At 46.8% G+C, this 18138-nt stretch overlaps 1 protein-coding gene across 1 annotated transcript; it reads right to left on the reverse strand.

Annotated features, from left to right (window-relative positions):
* Positions 1-7834: 7834 nt before the first annotated feature.
* On the reverse strand, positions 7835-9600 carry LOC119298730 (AAA-ATPase ASD, mitochondrial-like). Its single transcript, XM_037576019.1, has one exon. It carries the CDS (start codon positions 9537-9539, stop codon positions 7959-7961), a length of 1581 nt encoding a protein of 526 aa, XP_037431916.1. The 5' UTR covers positions 9540-9600; the 3' UTR covers positions 7835-7958.
* Positions 9601-18138: the final 8538 nt, after the last annotated feature.

The raw sequence follows: 18138 nt of genomic DNA on the forward strand, positions 1-18138 counted from the left end.
CTTGCTAATGTAACGCTGGAGATTTGTGTGTGTAGTGTATATATAGTTCCTGAGTTCTGGGTGCTGATTTACTTAAGTAGACTTAGGGGCGACCGGCGGTCGTTGTGGTCGTCGGAGCAGGTGAAGATGAGCTATCAAAGCCGGGTAACTTCATGCGCGCATGGAAAAAATGCAGAACTTGGTTGCTTCCGGATTTGGGTTGCTTAATCAATTAATTAATGAAGGAGCAGGGTAGGTTCCGATTGCTAATTGCGTATTCTGTCACTGTCACGCGTAGTGTCGATATTGTGTTGGTGAAATTGTAGGGAAGCTTCTTATGCCACGTTTAGGTTTAATTCCCTATAGAAAAACTGGTTAGCATTTTGTTGTAGGTAAAGCGAATGGGTCTTGTTAGCATTTTGTATAGTTTTGCCGGAAATATTACAAATGAGAGATGAAACAAATATCTATAGACTACCTGTTGCCGCTTGAATTTGTATCCTTGTGTGCACGAAATGACTCCCTCTCCTCCCCGCCCCCGCTCCCCCTCGGGCGAAGCGCCGACGCCGCCATTAAAGCCCAATCTACAGCTTCCCACCCACCCCCACACCGCACCGAGCTCTCCCCGCTCCAAATCCACAGCTGAGAAGACGTATGGCTGGAGCGCGACGCCGCGGGATGCGGGTTCGCCGGCTTGTGCCGGTGACACGGGTTGCGGAGCCGCGGGCACTTCCGCCTCCAGTTGCGGCACCGCTGCCCGAGATCGATCCGCTCTCGCCGGAGGCTCGCCGAGAGATGAGGCGGGTGGTGATGGAGCGCTTCCCCGACCACGACGAGTGGGGGGAGATCCACATGCATATCCTCCGCCACGCGAACTTCGTCGAGCGTGCGCGATTCACCGGAGACGACGGCTGCGAGGATATGGAGCTTCTCTTCTGGGCAATTCAGGAGGCGGAATCATCAGATCCGCGGCAGGCCGCCCGCTGGGAGAACTTCAGGACGGCGAACCCCTCAAGGCTCAACATCAGGCCGCCGTCGTGGGAGGGGATCGCCAGGATCCCACCGGAGTTCCTCCCTGCGGGGACCGTATGGCCTCCTCGTCGTCAGTAAATCGCCTTCCCCGACAGATGCAGACACATCAACGAGCCATTGATCCTCCCCCGTGGCCTGGTGAGCTTGGTTTGCGTTTCCGTGCTAATCCAGCTCTTAAGGCTAAACTAAGGGATTTTCGATTGCGCCACCGGGGGATGCATGAGGTTGTGTGTTTGATTGAACAGTTTGATTCGGTTCCTAGCGAGTTAGTTCAGGATTTGGGGATAAATTCGGGGGTTCTCCCTCTGTTCCTCGAGGCAATAAGGAAGCTGTGGCTGCTTCTGCGGCGGGCGAGACCTCGTTGGAGGTTTTTTCCAGCGAGGGACTTGGCCAGGTTGTAAATCCCGTCCCAGCCTCTGGAACGGGATCTCTGTGTCATTCCCACGGGGTGAGTCCAGCCTTGCCTGGGCCCACGGTCAAGTTGCGTGTCGTTGGGGAGAAAGCGGAAAGAACGAGGGGATTACGTAAAGTCGAATCCCTAGAAAACGTTGAGGAGCACTTTGGCCAGCTCTGGCTCATTCCCTCTCCCCCTCGTCGCCGCCCCCCTAGAAACCCTACCTCTCAACCTCAAGACCACCAAAAATCCGGGTTCCTTTGCTGGATCCGGAGAGACCTCGTTGAGAACAAAGCCTTTTCAACTGCGGATTGTTTTCCTACAACCCGTCGGCCGTTCGATCCACCTCCCAGACTAATCAAAGTTGCCCGTGAGGGGATTGGCCCTGGTTCCATCTACTTCGCCGAGGCTGTTAAGCATGGGGTGAAGATGGCAGATCGTCGTGCCGGGGGAAGCAGCCACCCTGCTGGCCCGATCAAAGGGGCCGGGCAGAAGCCTGCCGCGCCTGCTGGTAGGAAACCAGCGATGCCTGCTACAAAAGAGCAGGCTCCTGCTCCCAAGCCTACCAGATCCACAGCTTCTACCGCTGGATCTGCTCAGGTACAGTCGTCCCAATCTGTGGAGGTTGAGGTGGAACAAGTTCTTGACCCTAAGTATAAGGACATGATTTGTTTTAGCTGTGGTGGACTGGGACATTATGTTGGGAATTGTGTGAAGCCGAAAGCCTGCTTTATCTGTCAGCAGAATCATAATGTCAACAATTGTGCAGCGTGGTCTAAGGTCCAACCTACTGCTGCCTTCTTTGGTAGTGGAGCTCAAGGTCTTGGTTTTTACCATGTTGATGTCCCTGTTGCAAATGAGTCCAATTGGTTGAACTTCCAGAACTGTGCAGTGGTTAACATCTTGAAAGGGGAAGTGGATGGTACTAAACTGAGGGAATTATTATCTGCTACATTCTGTAAAAATAAACATTGGCCTTGGCAAATCAGAGGTTTATCTAGTAAGACCTTTTTGGTCAGGTTTCCTCCCTGGAAGAAAGTGAAAGATCTTATTGAGTTGCCTGGGTTCTCCCTGCCACAGGATGTTAATGTGACTCTAACTGAATGGAAGGGTGCGTGCGAGCCATTTGGTGAGTTGATTGAAGCTTGGGTTTTGATTGAAGGGATTCCTCCAAAGTGGTGCACTTGGAAAGTGTTTGCTCAGATTGCCTCATTGTTTGGGGCCCTTACAGATGTGGATTGGAATGGGATGTTCAGGACTTTTTTTGAGAATGTCAGAGTCAAGATTGCCTGCAGAGACCCCACCAAAATTCCTTTTGAAAGACTGATTGAGATGAAGAAGAAGTTGTTTCTACTTGGCTTTACTGTGGAAGGTTTTGAACAAACAGGTGGGGCTGATTCTGTCATTGATGTAGATGGGGATGAAGATGATTTTGAGGAAGAGGGAAAGGATGAGGAGGATCAGACAGAAAGGCATGAAGGAACACAGGGTGATCATGTTTCTGATGGGTCAGGAGGTGGTGACCTAGCTATTGATGAGCTGGACAAGGCCAATTTCTCATCTAAACATAACTCTTCAAAAAGGTCTGGTGGTCAGGGGGTGGTGGATGCATCCATGAATGATAATATTGACACTGACCAGGAGGCATTTATTCTGGAATGTGCTGTGACAAAAGTCAACCTTGAGGGTTCATCTTCTGATGGACATGGATATGCCCCTGAGCATATGAGTAAGATTACAACGCAAGACCTGAACTATGGAGAAAAAAAAGAAGAATGCTATCTACAAAACTCCTACTCCAACCAAGAAAGACTCTGTCAGTATGACTCTTGAGAAGAATACTGAGAATATGGAATATTGTGAGGATCTGTTAAGGTCAGTGGACATGTGTGTCTCTGAAGATGAGGAAACAGAAGATGAGTTGGGGGTTCTCCCTCCTGAGGCTGTCCAAATTCTCCAAAGCGAAACATGGAAGAGATCTCTGCTGGAATCATTTGCTCAAGTTAAAGGTGTGGAGGTTGGTCATGAAAACAAGTCAAGATGGGGGCCTGTTGTTGCTAAAAGACCTGCTACCAGAGGCCATGGCAATGTTAACATCATGGAAAAAGCTGCAGCATATAAAAGAAAGAAGAATCTGGAAATCCCACCCACGTTCAAAGGTAAATCCTTCTCTACTATGGATAAAAACATTCTTGCTAATCAGATGAGTCAAATGAATTTGGTGATTGGGGGGGATGACATTCAAAAAAACTCTACTATTGATGAGATGATAGAGGTAGAAAAGGAGAGGTGTTTGGTTTTTGCCAACAATAACCCTGAAATTGTGCTACCTAATAACCTTGATTTTGATGCCAGTGAATTGGTTAGTACACCTAATGGTGCCCCTCTCCTGGAACCAGTGGGCACTGCTGATGCTTCTAGGGGAACACCAATGGTTCTAACTAAAGTTAAGCCTTGTGGCTTGTCCCATCCATTCAAAATTAATTAGATGATAGGGCTTATTTGGAACATTAGAGGTTTAGGGCAGCATGGGAAGATTCAGTGCCTATGTGATACTATTACTAAATCTAATCCTGATTTTATTGGTTTTCAAGAAACTAAGAGAGAAATTATTTCTAAGGGTTTCCTCAAGTCTATAGATAAATTTGACAATTTTGTGTGGCACTTCCTGCCAGCTGATAATACTGCAGGAGGGATCCTTGTGGGTCTCAAAAAAATTTGCTTTGAAGTGGTTGGTTTTATTAATCAGAAGTTTTCCATTATTGCTACTGTTAAGAATAAATCTGATGGATTCGTTTGGCAGTTGGTGTTGGTCTATGGATCTGCTTACCCTGAATTTAAGATTGACTTTATCACTGAGTTACATGATACTATAGCTAATGCTTCTTATCCTGTTATGATCTGTGGAGATTTTAATTTGGTTAGAAATGATAAGGATAAGAGTAGTGGTTTGGTTAATCAACAAACTGTCTTCTTGTTTAATGATTGGATCAATAGGTGGGCATTGATGGAGATTTCTATCTCCAATAGGGTGTTTACTTGGTCTAACAACCAGGTTTCCCCTGTTTTTGCTGTACTGGATAGAGTCTTCATTTCTGTGAGCTGGGATACACATTTTCCTTTTTCTACCCTAATGACTCTTCCCAGGGTGGGGAGTGATCATGCTCCCTTGGTCCTGGATACTGGTGCCAGAGCCCCAACCACCCCCAAACCATTTAGGTTTGAGAAGTGGTGGCTCTCACAGCCAGACTTTCATCAAATGGTGATGGAAGCCTGGAATTCCGTGTCTTCAGACAAATCCTCTGCTGATAATTGGATGCTTAAGACTAGGAATCTCAGAAAGAAAATCAAAGGGTGGAGTATTAATAGGGAAGCTGGTCTTAAAAAGAAGAAGAAGCCACTCCTTCTGGAGTTTGATATTTTGGATGTCATGTCTGAAAACCATCAACTATCTGTTACTGAGTATGACATGATGAAAGAGATTAAGAAAGAGCTAGATGAATTGTGGAAGAAAGAGGAAACTGCCCTTTGGCAGAGGTCCAGAGATAGAAAAATTCTAGAAGGTTATAGGAATAATGCTTATTTTCATGCACTGGCTAATCACAGACATAGAAAGAACCATCTGGCTGAGTTGGAGAGTCCTAATGGTGTGGTCACTTCGACCAGTGAGATGCTTGAGGTGGCTACCTCTTTTTATAAAAAGCTATTTGCCTTTGAACCCAGACCTGATATCCATTTGGATAGTAACTTCTGGTCTGAGGACGAAATGGTTAGCGCTGATGATAGAGAGTGCCTAGAGAGACCATTCTCTGAGGAGGAAATTAAGCAAGCTGTGATGTCTTCTTATGCTAGTGGTGCCCCTGGCCCTGATGGTCTGTCCTTTTTATTTTACCAAACCTTTTGGGACTTGATTAAGAAAGACTTTATGTGGATGGTTAGATACTTTGAAAGAGGTACCCTTGATTTATATAAGCTCAACCATGCCATTATTACTCTTATTCCCAAAATCCCTAGGGCTAGAGACATGAAGAATTTCAGGCCCATTAGCCTTAGTAATTGTGCTGTTAAGATTTTTTCTAAAGCTATGACCACTAGGGCCTCCCCCTTGTGTGACAAGCTAATATCTTCTAATCAAACTGCGTTTATCAAAGGGAGATTCATCTTGGAAAGTGTGGTTATGGCTCATGAGGTCATTCATGAAGTTCATAGGTCTGGGACTGCTGGCTTGATTCTTAAATTAGACTATGAGAAAGCCTATGATAGAGTTAGTTGGGATTTCTTAAAAGAGATGCTTCTTTCTAGAGGCTTTGGTAATAAATGGGTGGATTGGGTGATTTCCACCATACATCACTTTTCAAGTTAGGATTAATGACTCTAATGGTCCCCAGTTCTCTGGGGGAAAAGGCTTGAAACAGGGTGACCCTCATTCACCCCTTCTTTTTAATTTGGTTGCTGATGTGTTTTCAAAAATGCTTCAAAAGGCTACTAGTTTTGGTTTGATTCGTGGGCTTCTTCCACAAGCCTTCCCTGGTGGTGTGGTCAGCCTGCAATATGCTGATGACACCATCTTACTTTTAGAGAATTCTCTGGATTATGCTAAGAACTTGAAGTGGATTCTCTCATGCTTTGAAAATCTGTCTGGATTAAAAATTAATTTTCATAAGAGTGATTTGCATGCTATTAATATCTCTGAACAGTTGTCCAATGAATTTGCTCAAGTCTTCTGCTGCCAACTAGGGGATTTCCCCTTCAAATATTTAGGTGTCCCCCTTCACTTTAAAAAATTGAGGAGGGAGGACCTTCAACCCATTATTGATAGGATTATTAAGAACATTTCAGGCTGGTTGGGAAGATGTCTATCTTACAGAGGGAAATTTATATTGCTTACCACATGCATTGCTAGTATTCCTGCTTATCTCATGTCTATTATGAAATTTCCCAAATGTGCAATTGATATGATTACTTCTCAAATGTCCCATTTCTTTTGGGGTAACATGGGGGATTCTCATAAATACCACCTTGCTAACTGGGGGCTGATTTCTAGAAAAAAGGAGTTTGGTGGCTTGGGGGTACCCAATCTTAGAGAGTTTAACATGGCCCTCTTGGCATCATGGGGTAAAAGATTGTATGATGAAAGGAACAGTGATTGGAAGAAATTGTTGAAATATAAATATAACACCACTTGCCCTAATTTTTTTAATACTAGGGTGGTTCTTGGTTCTCCATTCATGAAAAGTTTATCTTGGGCTCTTGCAGCTGCTAAGAATTTCTATAGATGGGTCCCGGGGGATGGGAACAGCATTGCCTTCTGGCATGACATTTGGACAGGAGATTGTTCTTTAAAAACTGCTTTTTGGGATCTTTACAGTATTTGCCAGCAGCAGGACTCTACCCTGGCTCAGGTCTGGGTGGATGGTGAGCTGCGGTTAACATTTAGGAGGTGTGTCACTGAAAATACACTAGCAAGATGGGAGGAACTCACCGAGATTGTTAAGACTGTTTGGCTGTCTGACTCTCCGGATCAACCTCTTTGGATGTTAGATTCTTCTAACAAATACTCTGTCAAATCCTTCTATAAGCTTATTAACTTTGGAGGGATTCCTTCTGTCATTAAAAATGATATATGGAAAATCAAAGTGCCGCCAAATATACATGTTTTTCTCTGGCTGGTTTACTACAACAAGAGTTTAACCAGAGATAACTTAGCTAAGCGTAGACATGTGGAGGACATGTCCTGTGTCTTCTGCTGTGAACCTGAATCTATCCAGCATCTATTTTTTGACTGCATTGTTGCTAAGTCTGTTTGGAGTTTAATTGCTGATATCTTTGTGATCGATGTTCCTAACTCTTTTGATCAATTATCTTCCTACTAGAAGAGAAGGAAGCATTATGATGTCTTGAATATGGTTTCTGCTGCTGCCTTGTGGAGCTTATGGCGTATTCAGAATGATTTTGTTTTCCAGGGGCGAAGATGGCGAAGTATACGGTGTGTCTTGGACCTGTTGGGGGCGACGATCAAGAAATGGAAAATATTATGCTCAGAAGCTCAGGGTGCGCTACTTCTCCGGTGCTTAAGGCTGTTGGACCATCGAAGAGGGGAATTGCTTAGAATCGCCTGGAGGTGAAGAGGGAATAAAATGAGGAGGGGAGCTGGATCCATAGCTAGGGCTTTTGCTTTTACTGGTTATGCGTCTAGTTCCTGAACCTGTTCTGGTAAAAACTCCTGCTGTAATAGGGTAGATCTACCTATGCTTGGGTTCTATCTATGGCAGCTACTCTCAGGCTGTTGCCGGGCGCTGTTAAACAGTCTTTGTGGTCGTTGGTTTTGCCTTGGCTTTCAATAAAAGTTGGGGTGGGGGGAAACCCCTTTCATTTCAAAAAGAAACAAATATCTATATAGGTAAGGGGGCACATATTACAAATGAGAGATGCAACACACAATATCTCAGTTGAGAGTTTATATTTTCTGTGAACAAACACTGCATTTTCTTTTTGTACAAGCGGGCACTAGTGAACAAGCTCATTCTTTTTTCCTTGGCTTTCTTTCTTGATTTCACTTCACTTTGTCACCTTCCTTGATGTCTCCATTGGCTTCCTCTGCTGCTTTGTCCTTCCCTTTGTTTTCCTCCTTGGCTTTCTTCACCTCCGCCTCCTCTTTCTCCTTGGCTTTCTTTGCTTCAGCCTCCCTGGCCTCTTCTTCCTCCTTCGCCTTGGCCGCTGCTGCTGCCGCATCTTCCTTGGCCTGCTTGAGTGCCTTGACGAGGCCCGACAAACACAAACCAGGGTCCCTCTTTTTCTTCTTCGACATTGGCATCAGGTTCTCTGCAACGTCGGCGGGTGACATGTCGGTCTCCTCGAGCAGCTGCTGAATTTCTCTAAACAACTCATGCTTGATGACATCTAAGTAGTTCTTGGCGAGGACCTTGAAGCCCTCGAATCGGCAGTATGACATCTCGATGTGCTTGTCCATTCTTCCTCGACGGATCAGCGCCGGATCGAGCTTCTCCTTGTGGTTGGTGGTGAAGATGATGATCCGCTCACCCCCGCAAGCAGACCAAAGTCCATCAATGAAGTTGAGGAGGCCCGAGAGTGTCACCTTGGTGGCGTCGTCCTTCTCTGGATCCATCGGTAGCTTGGGTTTGCCATCATCGTCGGAGTCCTTGTCACTAGAGGCCTTCTTGTCCTTGCGGCGTTTTCCGGTGAGGTCGATCGAGCAGTCGATGTCCTCTATGACTATGATGGACTTGCCCGTGGTCTCAATGAAGAGCTTCCGCAGCTCGGTGTTGTTCTTGACAGCAGAGAGCTCGAGATCGTAGACGTCGTAGTCAAGGAAGTTGGCCATAGCGGCGATCATGGTGGACTTGCCGGTGCCGGGCGGTCCATAAAGGAGGTACCCGCGCTTCCACGCCTTGCCGACCTTTGCATAGTAGTCCTTGCTCTCCTGGAACGCCATGAGGTCGTCAACGATGGCCTCCTTCTCATCGGGGTGCATGGCGAGCGTGTCGAAAGTGGCAGGGTGCTCGAAGGCGACGTGGCTCCAGACGCTCTTGCTGCTGTAGGGGTTCCAGTTGCGGCTGGCGTTGTTGGTGAAGAGACGGCGCTGGCGGTTCTTGACGGTGACGGCACGGCCCTCGCCGAGCACGAAGGGCAGGTAGGAGTCGACGACGAGGTCGCGGTGGCGCCTGTGGAAGACGACCTTGTAGAAGCGCCGCTCGTCCTCGCCGGGGTAGAAGCTGATGACTTGGGCCCTGGACTGCCGCTTGGAGGCGTACCACCAGATGGTCGTGCCGGAGAAGTCGTCGGTGACCTCGTCGTGGTCGTCAACGGTGACTCGGAGGTTCTTGCTGTCCTTGACGAGCTCGGCCTTGAGCTTGCGTGCGCGGCGGGCGCACGCATCGCTGAGGTAGGCCTCGACGGCGAGGAAGAAATCACTGCGCTGGAAGCGCTCGGCGCCGTACTCTGAGATGGTGATCTCAAGGTAGGGGTTGAAGCAGGCGGCAACCTTGGCGGCCCAGGCGGTGAGGTAGAGGCGGAAGGTGGGCGGTACGTAGTTCTGCACCACGGACCAGAGGAAGATGACGGTCGCCATGGCCGACCCGAACCCCGCCCACCTCTCCACCATCATTGCCGCCATTGCTGCAACTGGACCTCCTGTTGTTGTGTTTTGGGGTGGGTCTTGTCCCGATGGAAAGCTGTAACTCGTCCTGGACGCATATATATATAATGCCAATGATTCGTGTGGTGCTCTGCTTAGGTTGAAGCTAAGCAACGTGTAGTCGTCGTCGTTGTCGTCTTCGTCGTCGCCGTCTGCGTTGGAGCTGTCCAAGGAAATGGAGCTACTTAACTCTGAAGGCAGTGGCAAAATCGGAATCGCCAAGCTCAGTCTAGCCAATCGTCGCTGTTTTTAGCTCATGGATTGCATCTCTGAGACTGACAGCCGAGTATAGAACAGAGACGAGGTAGACCGGCCGGTGACTTGTTCAGTCGTCGCCGATTCGAAGCATGCGTGACGGCATGGTGTTGGTGACTGCTGAGGATGGATGCATGACGTCATGTAATATTTACCGCAATAGTTCTATGTAAGTTAACTGAATTTGCATTGGAGCGGTCGATTTTTGCGAGAAAGGAAGGAGGAGGCAAGGCGCAGAACAGAGGCCGAGATGAGGGCGGCGCGGCGAGCGGCAGAGAGGTGCTGGGACCCCGGTGAGGCCGAGCCAGGAGCGAGTTGTAGCCCGTGATGATGGCTCGCCGCTGCGTATACGGAGGCGAGTTTGAGGGTTAGCAGGTGCGTGTGGTTGGTCTTTTCGTTTTGATTCCCCGCTGGATTAGACCGAGCCCTCGCCGTATGAGGTGACGGCACAGCGAGCGGCAGCAAGGCGGGTCATCGGAGCTGGGGGCGAGCGCTTGAGGAGGAATGGCGGCTGAAGGAAGAAGAATGAAGTGAGGCCATTGGAACTTAATATTCCAATGGAGTACAAACGGTCCAGAAAATCTATTGACCCAAAAAAATTTCAGGCAACTTACTGATAGTCGGTCCCAATATTTATCTTGGCATTTATTTTGCTAGATGACTTGCAACTATCTTTTTTTTCCTTTTTAATATGCCATCAACCTCAACCGCTGGCTACTCGATGGTGTGCATCGAGGCAGAGATAGCGTTGGCATGGAGTTGCGTGCGATGACAGCGGCGAGTATGGACCGAGTCTAAGACGGAGGCGAGAGTGGAAGATTTAGGTTGTGGTGAAGAGTTTAAAATTTGGGGTGGGACACCGGGGTCGGAGAAGAAACTCATTTCTCCGGTTAGAGGGTGGGAAGAGGAGGTGGCGGCGGTAATTAAGATAGTGTGGGTGGTGATTCAGTCAGATGAGGCATGCCTGGAGCTTGGAAGACAACCGACCGAGCAGGATAGGAGGAAGAGGATGAGAGAAGAGAAAATCAATAGTAATTTTAAATAAGAAAAAAGAGAGGTGATGTTTGCTATCGACACTAAGTGTCAACTTTGAGTCTGGGCCTAGAAATTTGACTTGGTATTTTGATGAGATAGAAATCCTTACTCAAATCTCTGCATATGGGCCGAAATTGGGAGCATATGGACCATAGGTTTTGTGTGTATCAAGTGGACCATGACCCCTAAGGAAAAGCAAATAGGCTGCTGTGAAGAAGAAGAAAAAGAATAGATCATGGGTAACAACTCAAACTAACACTACTAGGGAAAACCTTATACACAGAACATTAGCAGTAGCGCGGGCTAAAAACGCACGTTGGTGCTAATTAGCAGCAGCGCGGTGTTTTAAATCGCGTTACAGATACAGTTATAGCAGTAGCGCGCCCGAGTACAAAAGCGCTACTACTAAAATTCCCACGGCTTAGCCGATAGGCTACACATAGTAGTAGCGATCTACGTAGAACCGCGCTACCGCTACTTGTTTTGTAGCAGCGCGTTTACGAACAAAGGCGCTACTGCTAACGAAAATAAAATTAAATGGAAAGCAAATAAAAAAAGAAGGAATAGCAGTAGCGCTTATTAAGAAACGCGCTATAGCTACCGTAGCAGTAGCGCACTTCCTGGAACGCACTATTGCTACTTTTAACTTAACCGCGCGGTTCGTTCTTCCCCCACGGCCACTTCCCCCAAATCCTACTCCTCCGCTGTCACCGCCCTGCATCGCTGTCGGCCGCCGCGCGCGACCCTTCGCTCTTCGCACACCCTCGACGCCGCCCCGCCCCGACCGCGACCTCGACGCCGCCCCCGACCCCGACCTCGACGCCCCCCCTACATCGCCGCCCTCCGTCATGCGCCCGCCGCCCCGACCTCGACGCCGCGTGCCCCTCTCCCTATCTCCGCCGGCACCAGAGGTGAGCACGCCCTCCTCCTCCTCCCCTACCTCTGCCTAGCTAGGGTTTCTTAGGGTTAAATTTCAGAGTTCATCTAATTAGTTAGGGTTCATCAAATTAGATGCTAATTATGGCAGTAGTTGTTAAATAGAATTAGTTTTAGAGTTCATCGAATTAGCTAGGGTTAAATTTTAGAGTTCATCAAATTAGTTAGGGTTAAATTTTAGAGTTCATCAAATTAGTTAGGGTTCATTAAATTTTAGAGTTCATCAAATTAGTTAGGGTTAAATTTTAGAGTTCATCAAATTAGTTAGGGTTCATTAAATTTTAGAGTTCATCAGTTAGGGTTAAATTTTGGAGTTCATCTAACTAGTTTTTGTTACTATTTTTAGTAAGTGTTTAATAGAATTAGTAAGAAAATTAATATAACTAGTTGAACTAGTTTATTTTTATTCATAGTAAGTGCTTAATTGAACTAGTTGAGTTAATACAACTATTTTATTTTTAGTACAAAAATTAATAGAACTAGTTTACCTTTTTAGTTAAAGCAATTATTCCCGCATTCACGTTGATGATGCCTATCCCGCATCCTCGTCGTCGAGTCGGCGGAGGACACCTGCGTCACCAGATGGGTCATGTCCGGGACTGGGCTCCGCCGGGGTGGTACTGGGAGGCGCTACCTACCGGGGGGCCCAGGTTGGTGAGGAGTGAGCCCGTCGTTGACCCGAACCTTCTTTGGTGGCGGTCGTGTGGGCCAGTGACGGGCCAGAGGCTCGAGGACCCCGCAGAGGTGGTGCGTCACCGTGTCAGTGCGGAGGACGCGCACGTCCGTCGCTACTTGTTTGCGTTGGAGCACAGGTTCTCCAATACCTGGCAGGTTCTCCAGGGATCTCACTAGAGCTATGATCCCGTGATGGTTCTTTCTCTGTGGGTGTCCACCGCCCGCGCCGATACCCGTCGTGTGCTAGGGTTTTAGTTGTATTGGTGATGTTATATGTATGACACTATTTGGGATGTATTAGTGATAATATTCGATGATGTACAGACGCATGAGATGATTTACTTTTGCTTATTGAATGCATGCTAATTTGAGTCCTATAAGATATTTTGAAATGTATATCTTGTGTTGCTCAATATCCAAGTGGCCGGTCATGTTTGCAGGTTACACCTCCGAGTGGCCTATGTTTTGCCGGAGTGTTGATTCATTTCCGTTCCGGCAAATTTTAGGCGCTCGATATGTCCTATTTTAGCAAAGGTCATGCCGGATTTTTCCGTGAATTTTGGCATTACTTGTGCCAGAATATGTAGGAAATATCGAGTGCCCCGGATTTATGTGTTGAGTATCCTGGTAGTTGTCTTCGATCGATTTTCAATTAATGTTTTAACTATGAACATAGGAAATGTCTGATGACGAAAAGGATTTCGGTATTTGCAAATACTGTGAAGACGAGCGCGGCCTGTGCGACGGAATCTTCCTAGATGATGATAGGCGCTTCAGCATCAAGCAGGACCAGAACTTCGAAGTGGATACAGTAAGTCACAACGACAAGTCTTTTTTCGTAATTAAGCATGACATATGCTTCATTTGCTTCAATTTATATTTTTTTACTATTGTACTAGCATATCCCCTGCCATGCAAGAGTTTTTGTATTGGATAAGATAGGTTTCAGTCATACTATGGAGGTAAAGAAAGTTTACTTGAAGACCGAGCATGGTTATATTTTCCACGCAAAATTATACAATTCAGATAACTACACCTATTTTGGATGCAAAACATGGCGAGCACTATGCAAGACTTATGCATTTAAGCCTGATATGGTTATCACCTTTGATATTCGTCCAGAAGATGATATTGAAGGTAATACCGACATCTGGGTCGATGTGCAGATGCCTTCAGTTATACCATTATGTAAGTTTCTCTACCATATTTATGTCTTTGATATTGTTTATTAAAAAATAGTTGACAACTAATTTGTATTGTCAGCTTATTTTGGTGCAAGCAAACATGTCCAGTGCTTGGTAGACAGGACCTACTACTGTTCCGAGGCTGAACTCAACTGCGAGGAGCTAAGTCATTATGTTTCATGACTTGAGGATCTTGATACTGTCAAGACAAATTTTCTTCCTGCATTTAGAAATGTTAGTATTGAAAATGTGCGACCAATAGTGTTCGTAATGAACTACGGTCACATCTATTTAGGAAGGATGATAAGATTTTTACTATTTGTCATCAATGCATCTTTTCCATACATTATTTTTGAAGCTAAACTTCATTGCTAAGTATGTTACCATACGATGTTCTTCAACAGGGACTCCCGATAAATGTTGTGCCTTATGGGATCGAGACTAAAGGTACCATGAGTATTATTAGATTACGGCCAAGATATCCTACAGATTACTTTAGTGCATTCAAGATTAGCGACGGATGCTTAATAGTGCAAGACTGGACCAAATGTGTGATGGAGAAGCGTAGAGAAGTACTAGGGGCAGCAAACAGATGCGCTACCCACGATTAGGAGACAGGTTCATCTGCATGCTCCAACTTGATCAAGGAGGAGAGCTACACATGTTTTATATTATTTTACCTAAGAGAGAGCAGCAGGAGTGATTACCTAGCTAGAAATGAGTTTGAGGATGATGATGTGCTACACTATTACTATGATGATAAAATAGCTAGTGTTGGTGGTAATGACTATGATGATTATTATTAGCTAGTGTTAGTGGTGATTAAATAAATACTGTTGGTGGTAATAACTATGATGATGATTAAATAGCTTGTGCTGGCGGATTAGATTCAAGTGGAGGCAACATGTGGTGCACATCGAAATTACTACTAGTCCAAACTAGATCAAGTTTGGATTAGTAGTATACTTTTGACATGCACCACATATTTCCTCCACTTAAACCTAATCCACCATCATTTGACACACTGTTATGGACATAATGATGTAAACCTCATAACTGGTATTGTACCAATATTTGTCCTATGGCGCATAAATACACTAAAAATAAAAAAAAATAAAAAAAGAATACTAGTAGCGATGGTGAGAAAACACGCTGCCATTAGTTACATTAGCAGTAGCGCGGGAGTGAACAAACGCTGCAGCTATTTGCCCTAGCAGTAGCGCGTGCGGGCACGCGTTACTGCTAAGCAATAGCTGTAGCGCCTTATTAGTAGCGCGCCTACCCGCGCTACTAGTGAGCACAAAACCCGTGCTGCTGCTAGCCTTTTTCCTAATAGTGTAAACCAAAACCTGCCACTCTAAAAACTCTTCAAGTCTACCCAAAAAAATTAACTCTTCAAGACGACGGCGACTTAACGAAAGGGGGTCCATTGGGCTTAGTTTTTTTCCTTCGTTTTCGGGCTTCTGTTTATTTATGTTACTGAAACTGAAATGTATTATTTTATTCTGTTTATTTATGTTACTAAAACTGAAATGTAGAGAAAGGCATTATTTTGTTCATGTTACTAAAACTACAATGATTTTTAAGGTGTTTAGAGTTTGTGCACAGAAAAGAAGGAGAGAGAAGAATGCTCCGACATGTGACGAACAAATACAAAAGACATGCAATATTACATATTGGTTGTCTATATACTCTCTCCGCCCGGAGAAACTTGTCCCAATCTTGTTTCTCAAATGAACTTGATGGTAGATACATCTATTTGACGGACAACCTTTTTCGGACAGAGGGAGTAGGACGTAAGAGCTGTCAATTCTTATAGAGAGGTGAAAATCAGATCAGTTAGAAGTACATAAGCACATAGAAATACTTAATATAAATTTAATTCCCCTGCTCTACATTCAGATATCGGATTAAATGAACGATGGCAATCAGATGAACATTCAGATAGTTTAAATGCAACAGTAGATCAAACAAGGATGGGATAAAGAAAAGGAAAACAGAGAAAACATGTACAAAACATGACATGGCATTAGATACTTGCTGCCACTGTCTGCTCGGACGCGAGGCTGCTACCCTCAGCCCCTCCACTGGATATCTTCTATTCCAACATAAAATAACCAACTATCTATTTTTCTCTAGCCCCCTCAAAAAAAATCTATTTTTCTCTAGCCTTACAACCATGTCATATAAGCTAGAGGTTTAGGGGTTGTTGGAAGGATATAGCTCAATCTGCATTGGACACGGCTGCGTGTGTCTATATATAATATTCGGATGTTTGTGTAGTGATTTAATTAGGTTGACCTAGGTCTTCGTCTCCGTCTTCGTTTTTGTCGTCGTCGGAGTAGGTTCGACTTTGTCTTTGTCATTATCGGAGCAGGTTCATGTTCTTCTTTGTCGTCGGAGGAGGATGGAGGAGATTCATCTTCATTGCCGTCGGAGCAGATGAGGCGGAGCTGTCGGAGCTGAGAAGAATCTACAGTCCATGCACGCATGGAAAAAACCTGTGGATTCCCTTTTCCCAGTACGTTTGAGACAGGGGAGTGAGAGGTTGGGTGTAGCCAAAGGGTCATGTTAGCATTTCGTATTGTAGCACCATTCCATAGTCCATACATAGGAATATTATCATTCCTGTTGAGAGATACATATTTTGTTTTGCCTCCCCTTCGCCTTTCTCTTTGGCTTCACTCTCTCCTTCATGATCATGGCGTGTGTCGTACCGCTCGTATTGTTCGTTGGAACAAGCAATTTTCTACGCGGGTTATATACGCCAGATTGCTGTGTTTTGTAGAGAAATGACGAAAATGGCGCTCAGTTTCCATTCTGTTCTTACAGATCATGTTAGCATTTGGTATTGTAGTACCATCTCTATATGGTATAACACTACAATCACTACCAGAATTAACGTAGTTGCCGACGGCACTCGTCGGCATAGATGGGCATACCCCGACGGCCCAGCTAAAGCCGTCGGCGTATGACCCTCTATGCCGACGGGGGCCGTCGGCATAGATCAGCCGTCGGCGTTGCTTTGAATATACCTACGGCGGCTGTCGGCATAGAGTAGGCCGTCGGCATACCGCGTGGGCCCGTCTACCCGGGCGGCGACGGCAGTTTGACGGCGTCAGGCTACGCCGATGGGCTAACGGTGGACGTCGGCATAGCTACGCCGATGGCCTAGCCGTCGGCATAGCTATGCCGACGTCATCGATCCGCGGCGCCACCACGTCATCGATCCGCGTCATTCGCCGGTCCCGTGGGGTGGCATTTCTATGCCGACGGCTAGGCCGTCGGCATAGGCCTGGCCCATGGTTTTGCCACGTCATCGATCCCCGCCCTACGCCACGTCATCGATCCACGGCTCTACCGTTCCGTGGCCGTAGCTATGCTGACGGCCTTGCCGTAGGCATAGATTTCTAATAATATTTTATTTATTTTCTCTTTTTATTTTTTATTTTTCTCCAATACTAATTTCATTAACTTAAATGTACAGAAAACATATATCGATTGCACCCCACACGGGCCTTCTTCCGTCGTGTCACGGAGAGGTTAGACGGGACGGGGTACCTGTGGGGGGTAGCAATGCCGCCAGGTGTTGCGGTGGGCCCTCCTACGATTGTGGAAACGTGGTGGCAGGCGCAAGCACGAGGCTCCGGGGTGTGCCCCCCCCCCTCACGGGCGTCGATGCCGCCGTGCCCCGGAGGTGGGAAAACGGCCACGTCAGGCCGACGCAGAGGGAATCATGGGGTGGGTTGTGCCGGGACTGTGTTGGGGGTGTAGCTATGGCTGGGCTATGACAACAAGGTGAGAAGGTCCACCGGTCAAACTACGTCCAGCGAAAGTCAAAGGGATAGATCTGATGGTCGTCTGTGTCAGGGTTAGACGGGACGGGGTACCTAGGGGGTAGCAATGCCGCCAGGTGTTGCGGTGGCCCTCCTAAGGTTGTAGAAGCATGGTGGCAGGCGTAGGCACCCGGCACGCGGCTTGTATGAGGTCCCGGTGCGACGCTCCGGTGGCATTGCTACCCCCCTAGGGCCCCCGTCCCGCCTAACCCTGTAGTGTTTGACCACGGGATCTACCCCTTTGACTTTGCACGGATGGGCTTTGACCAGTGGACATATTCACCCGGTTGTGTTAGGTCAGCCCATAGGAACACTTTGGAGCAACATCCGGGCCAGACCCATGGCAAGATCCCCTCCGTATAGACCCGACGCGTCCGTTCCTCCCCTCCAGGTGCCGGTGACGGCGCCGTCCGTGAGGGGGGGGGGCACACCCCGGAGACGCGTGCTGCCTCTTCGGACATGCCAACACCGTACGACATGTATGAGGGCCCGGTGCGACAATCCGGTGGCATTGCTAACCCTTTAGAGTTTGACCACGAGATCTAGCCCTTTGACTTTGCACTCACCGGGTCCCATACACATGGTGAACTAAAAATCCAAAAAACGTAATAATTGAATTTATTAAAAACTCCGGTATTCATCATGGAAAGGTCCACC

Source organism: Triticum dicoccoides, chromosome 5A (assembly GCF_002162155.2).
Source record: "Triticum dicoccoides isolate Atlit2015 ecotype Zavitan chromosome 5A, WEW_v2.0, whole genome shotgun sequence".
Classification (NCBI taxonomy): domain Eukaryota; kingdom Viridiplantae; phylum Streptophyta; class Magnoliopsida; order Poales; family Poaceae; genus Triticum; species Triticum dicoccoides.

Bases quoted from the DNA above. Each gene is read 5' to 3' on its own strand.
- LOC119298730 (XM_037576019.1), bottom strand. From the start codon at position 9,539: ATGGCGGCAATGATGGTGGAGAGGTGGGCGGGGTTCGGGTCGGCCATG.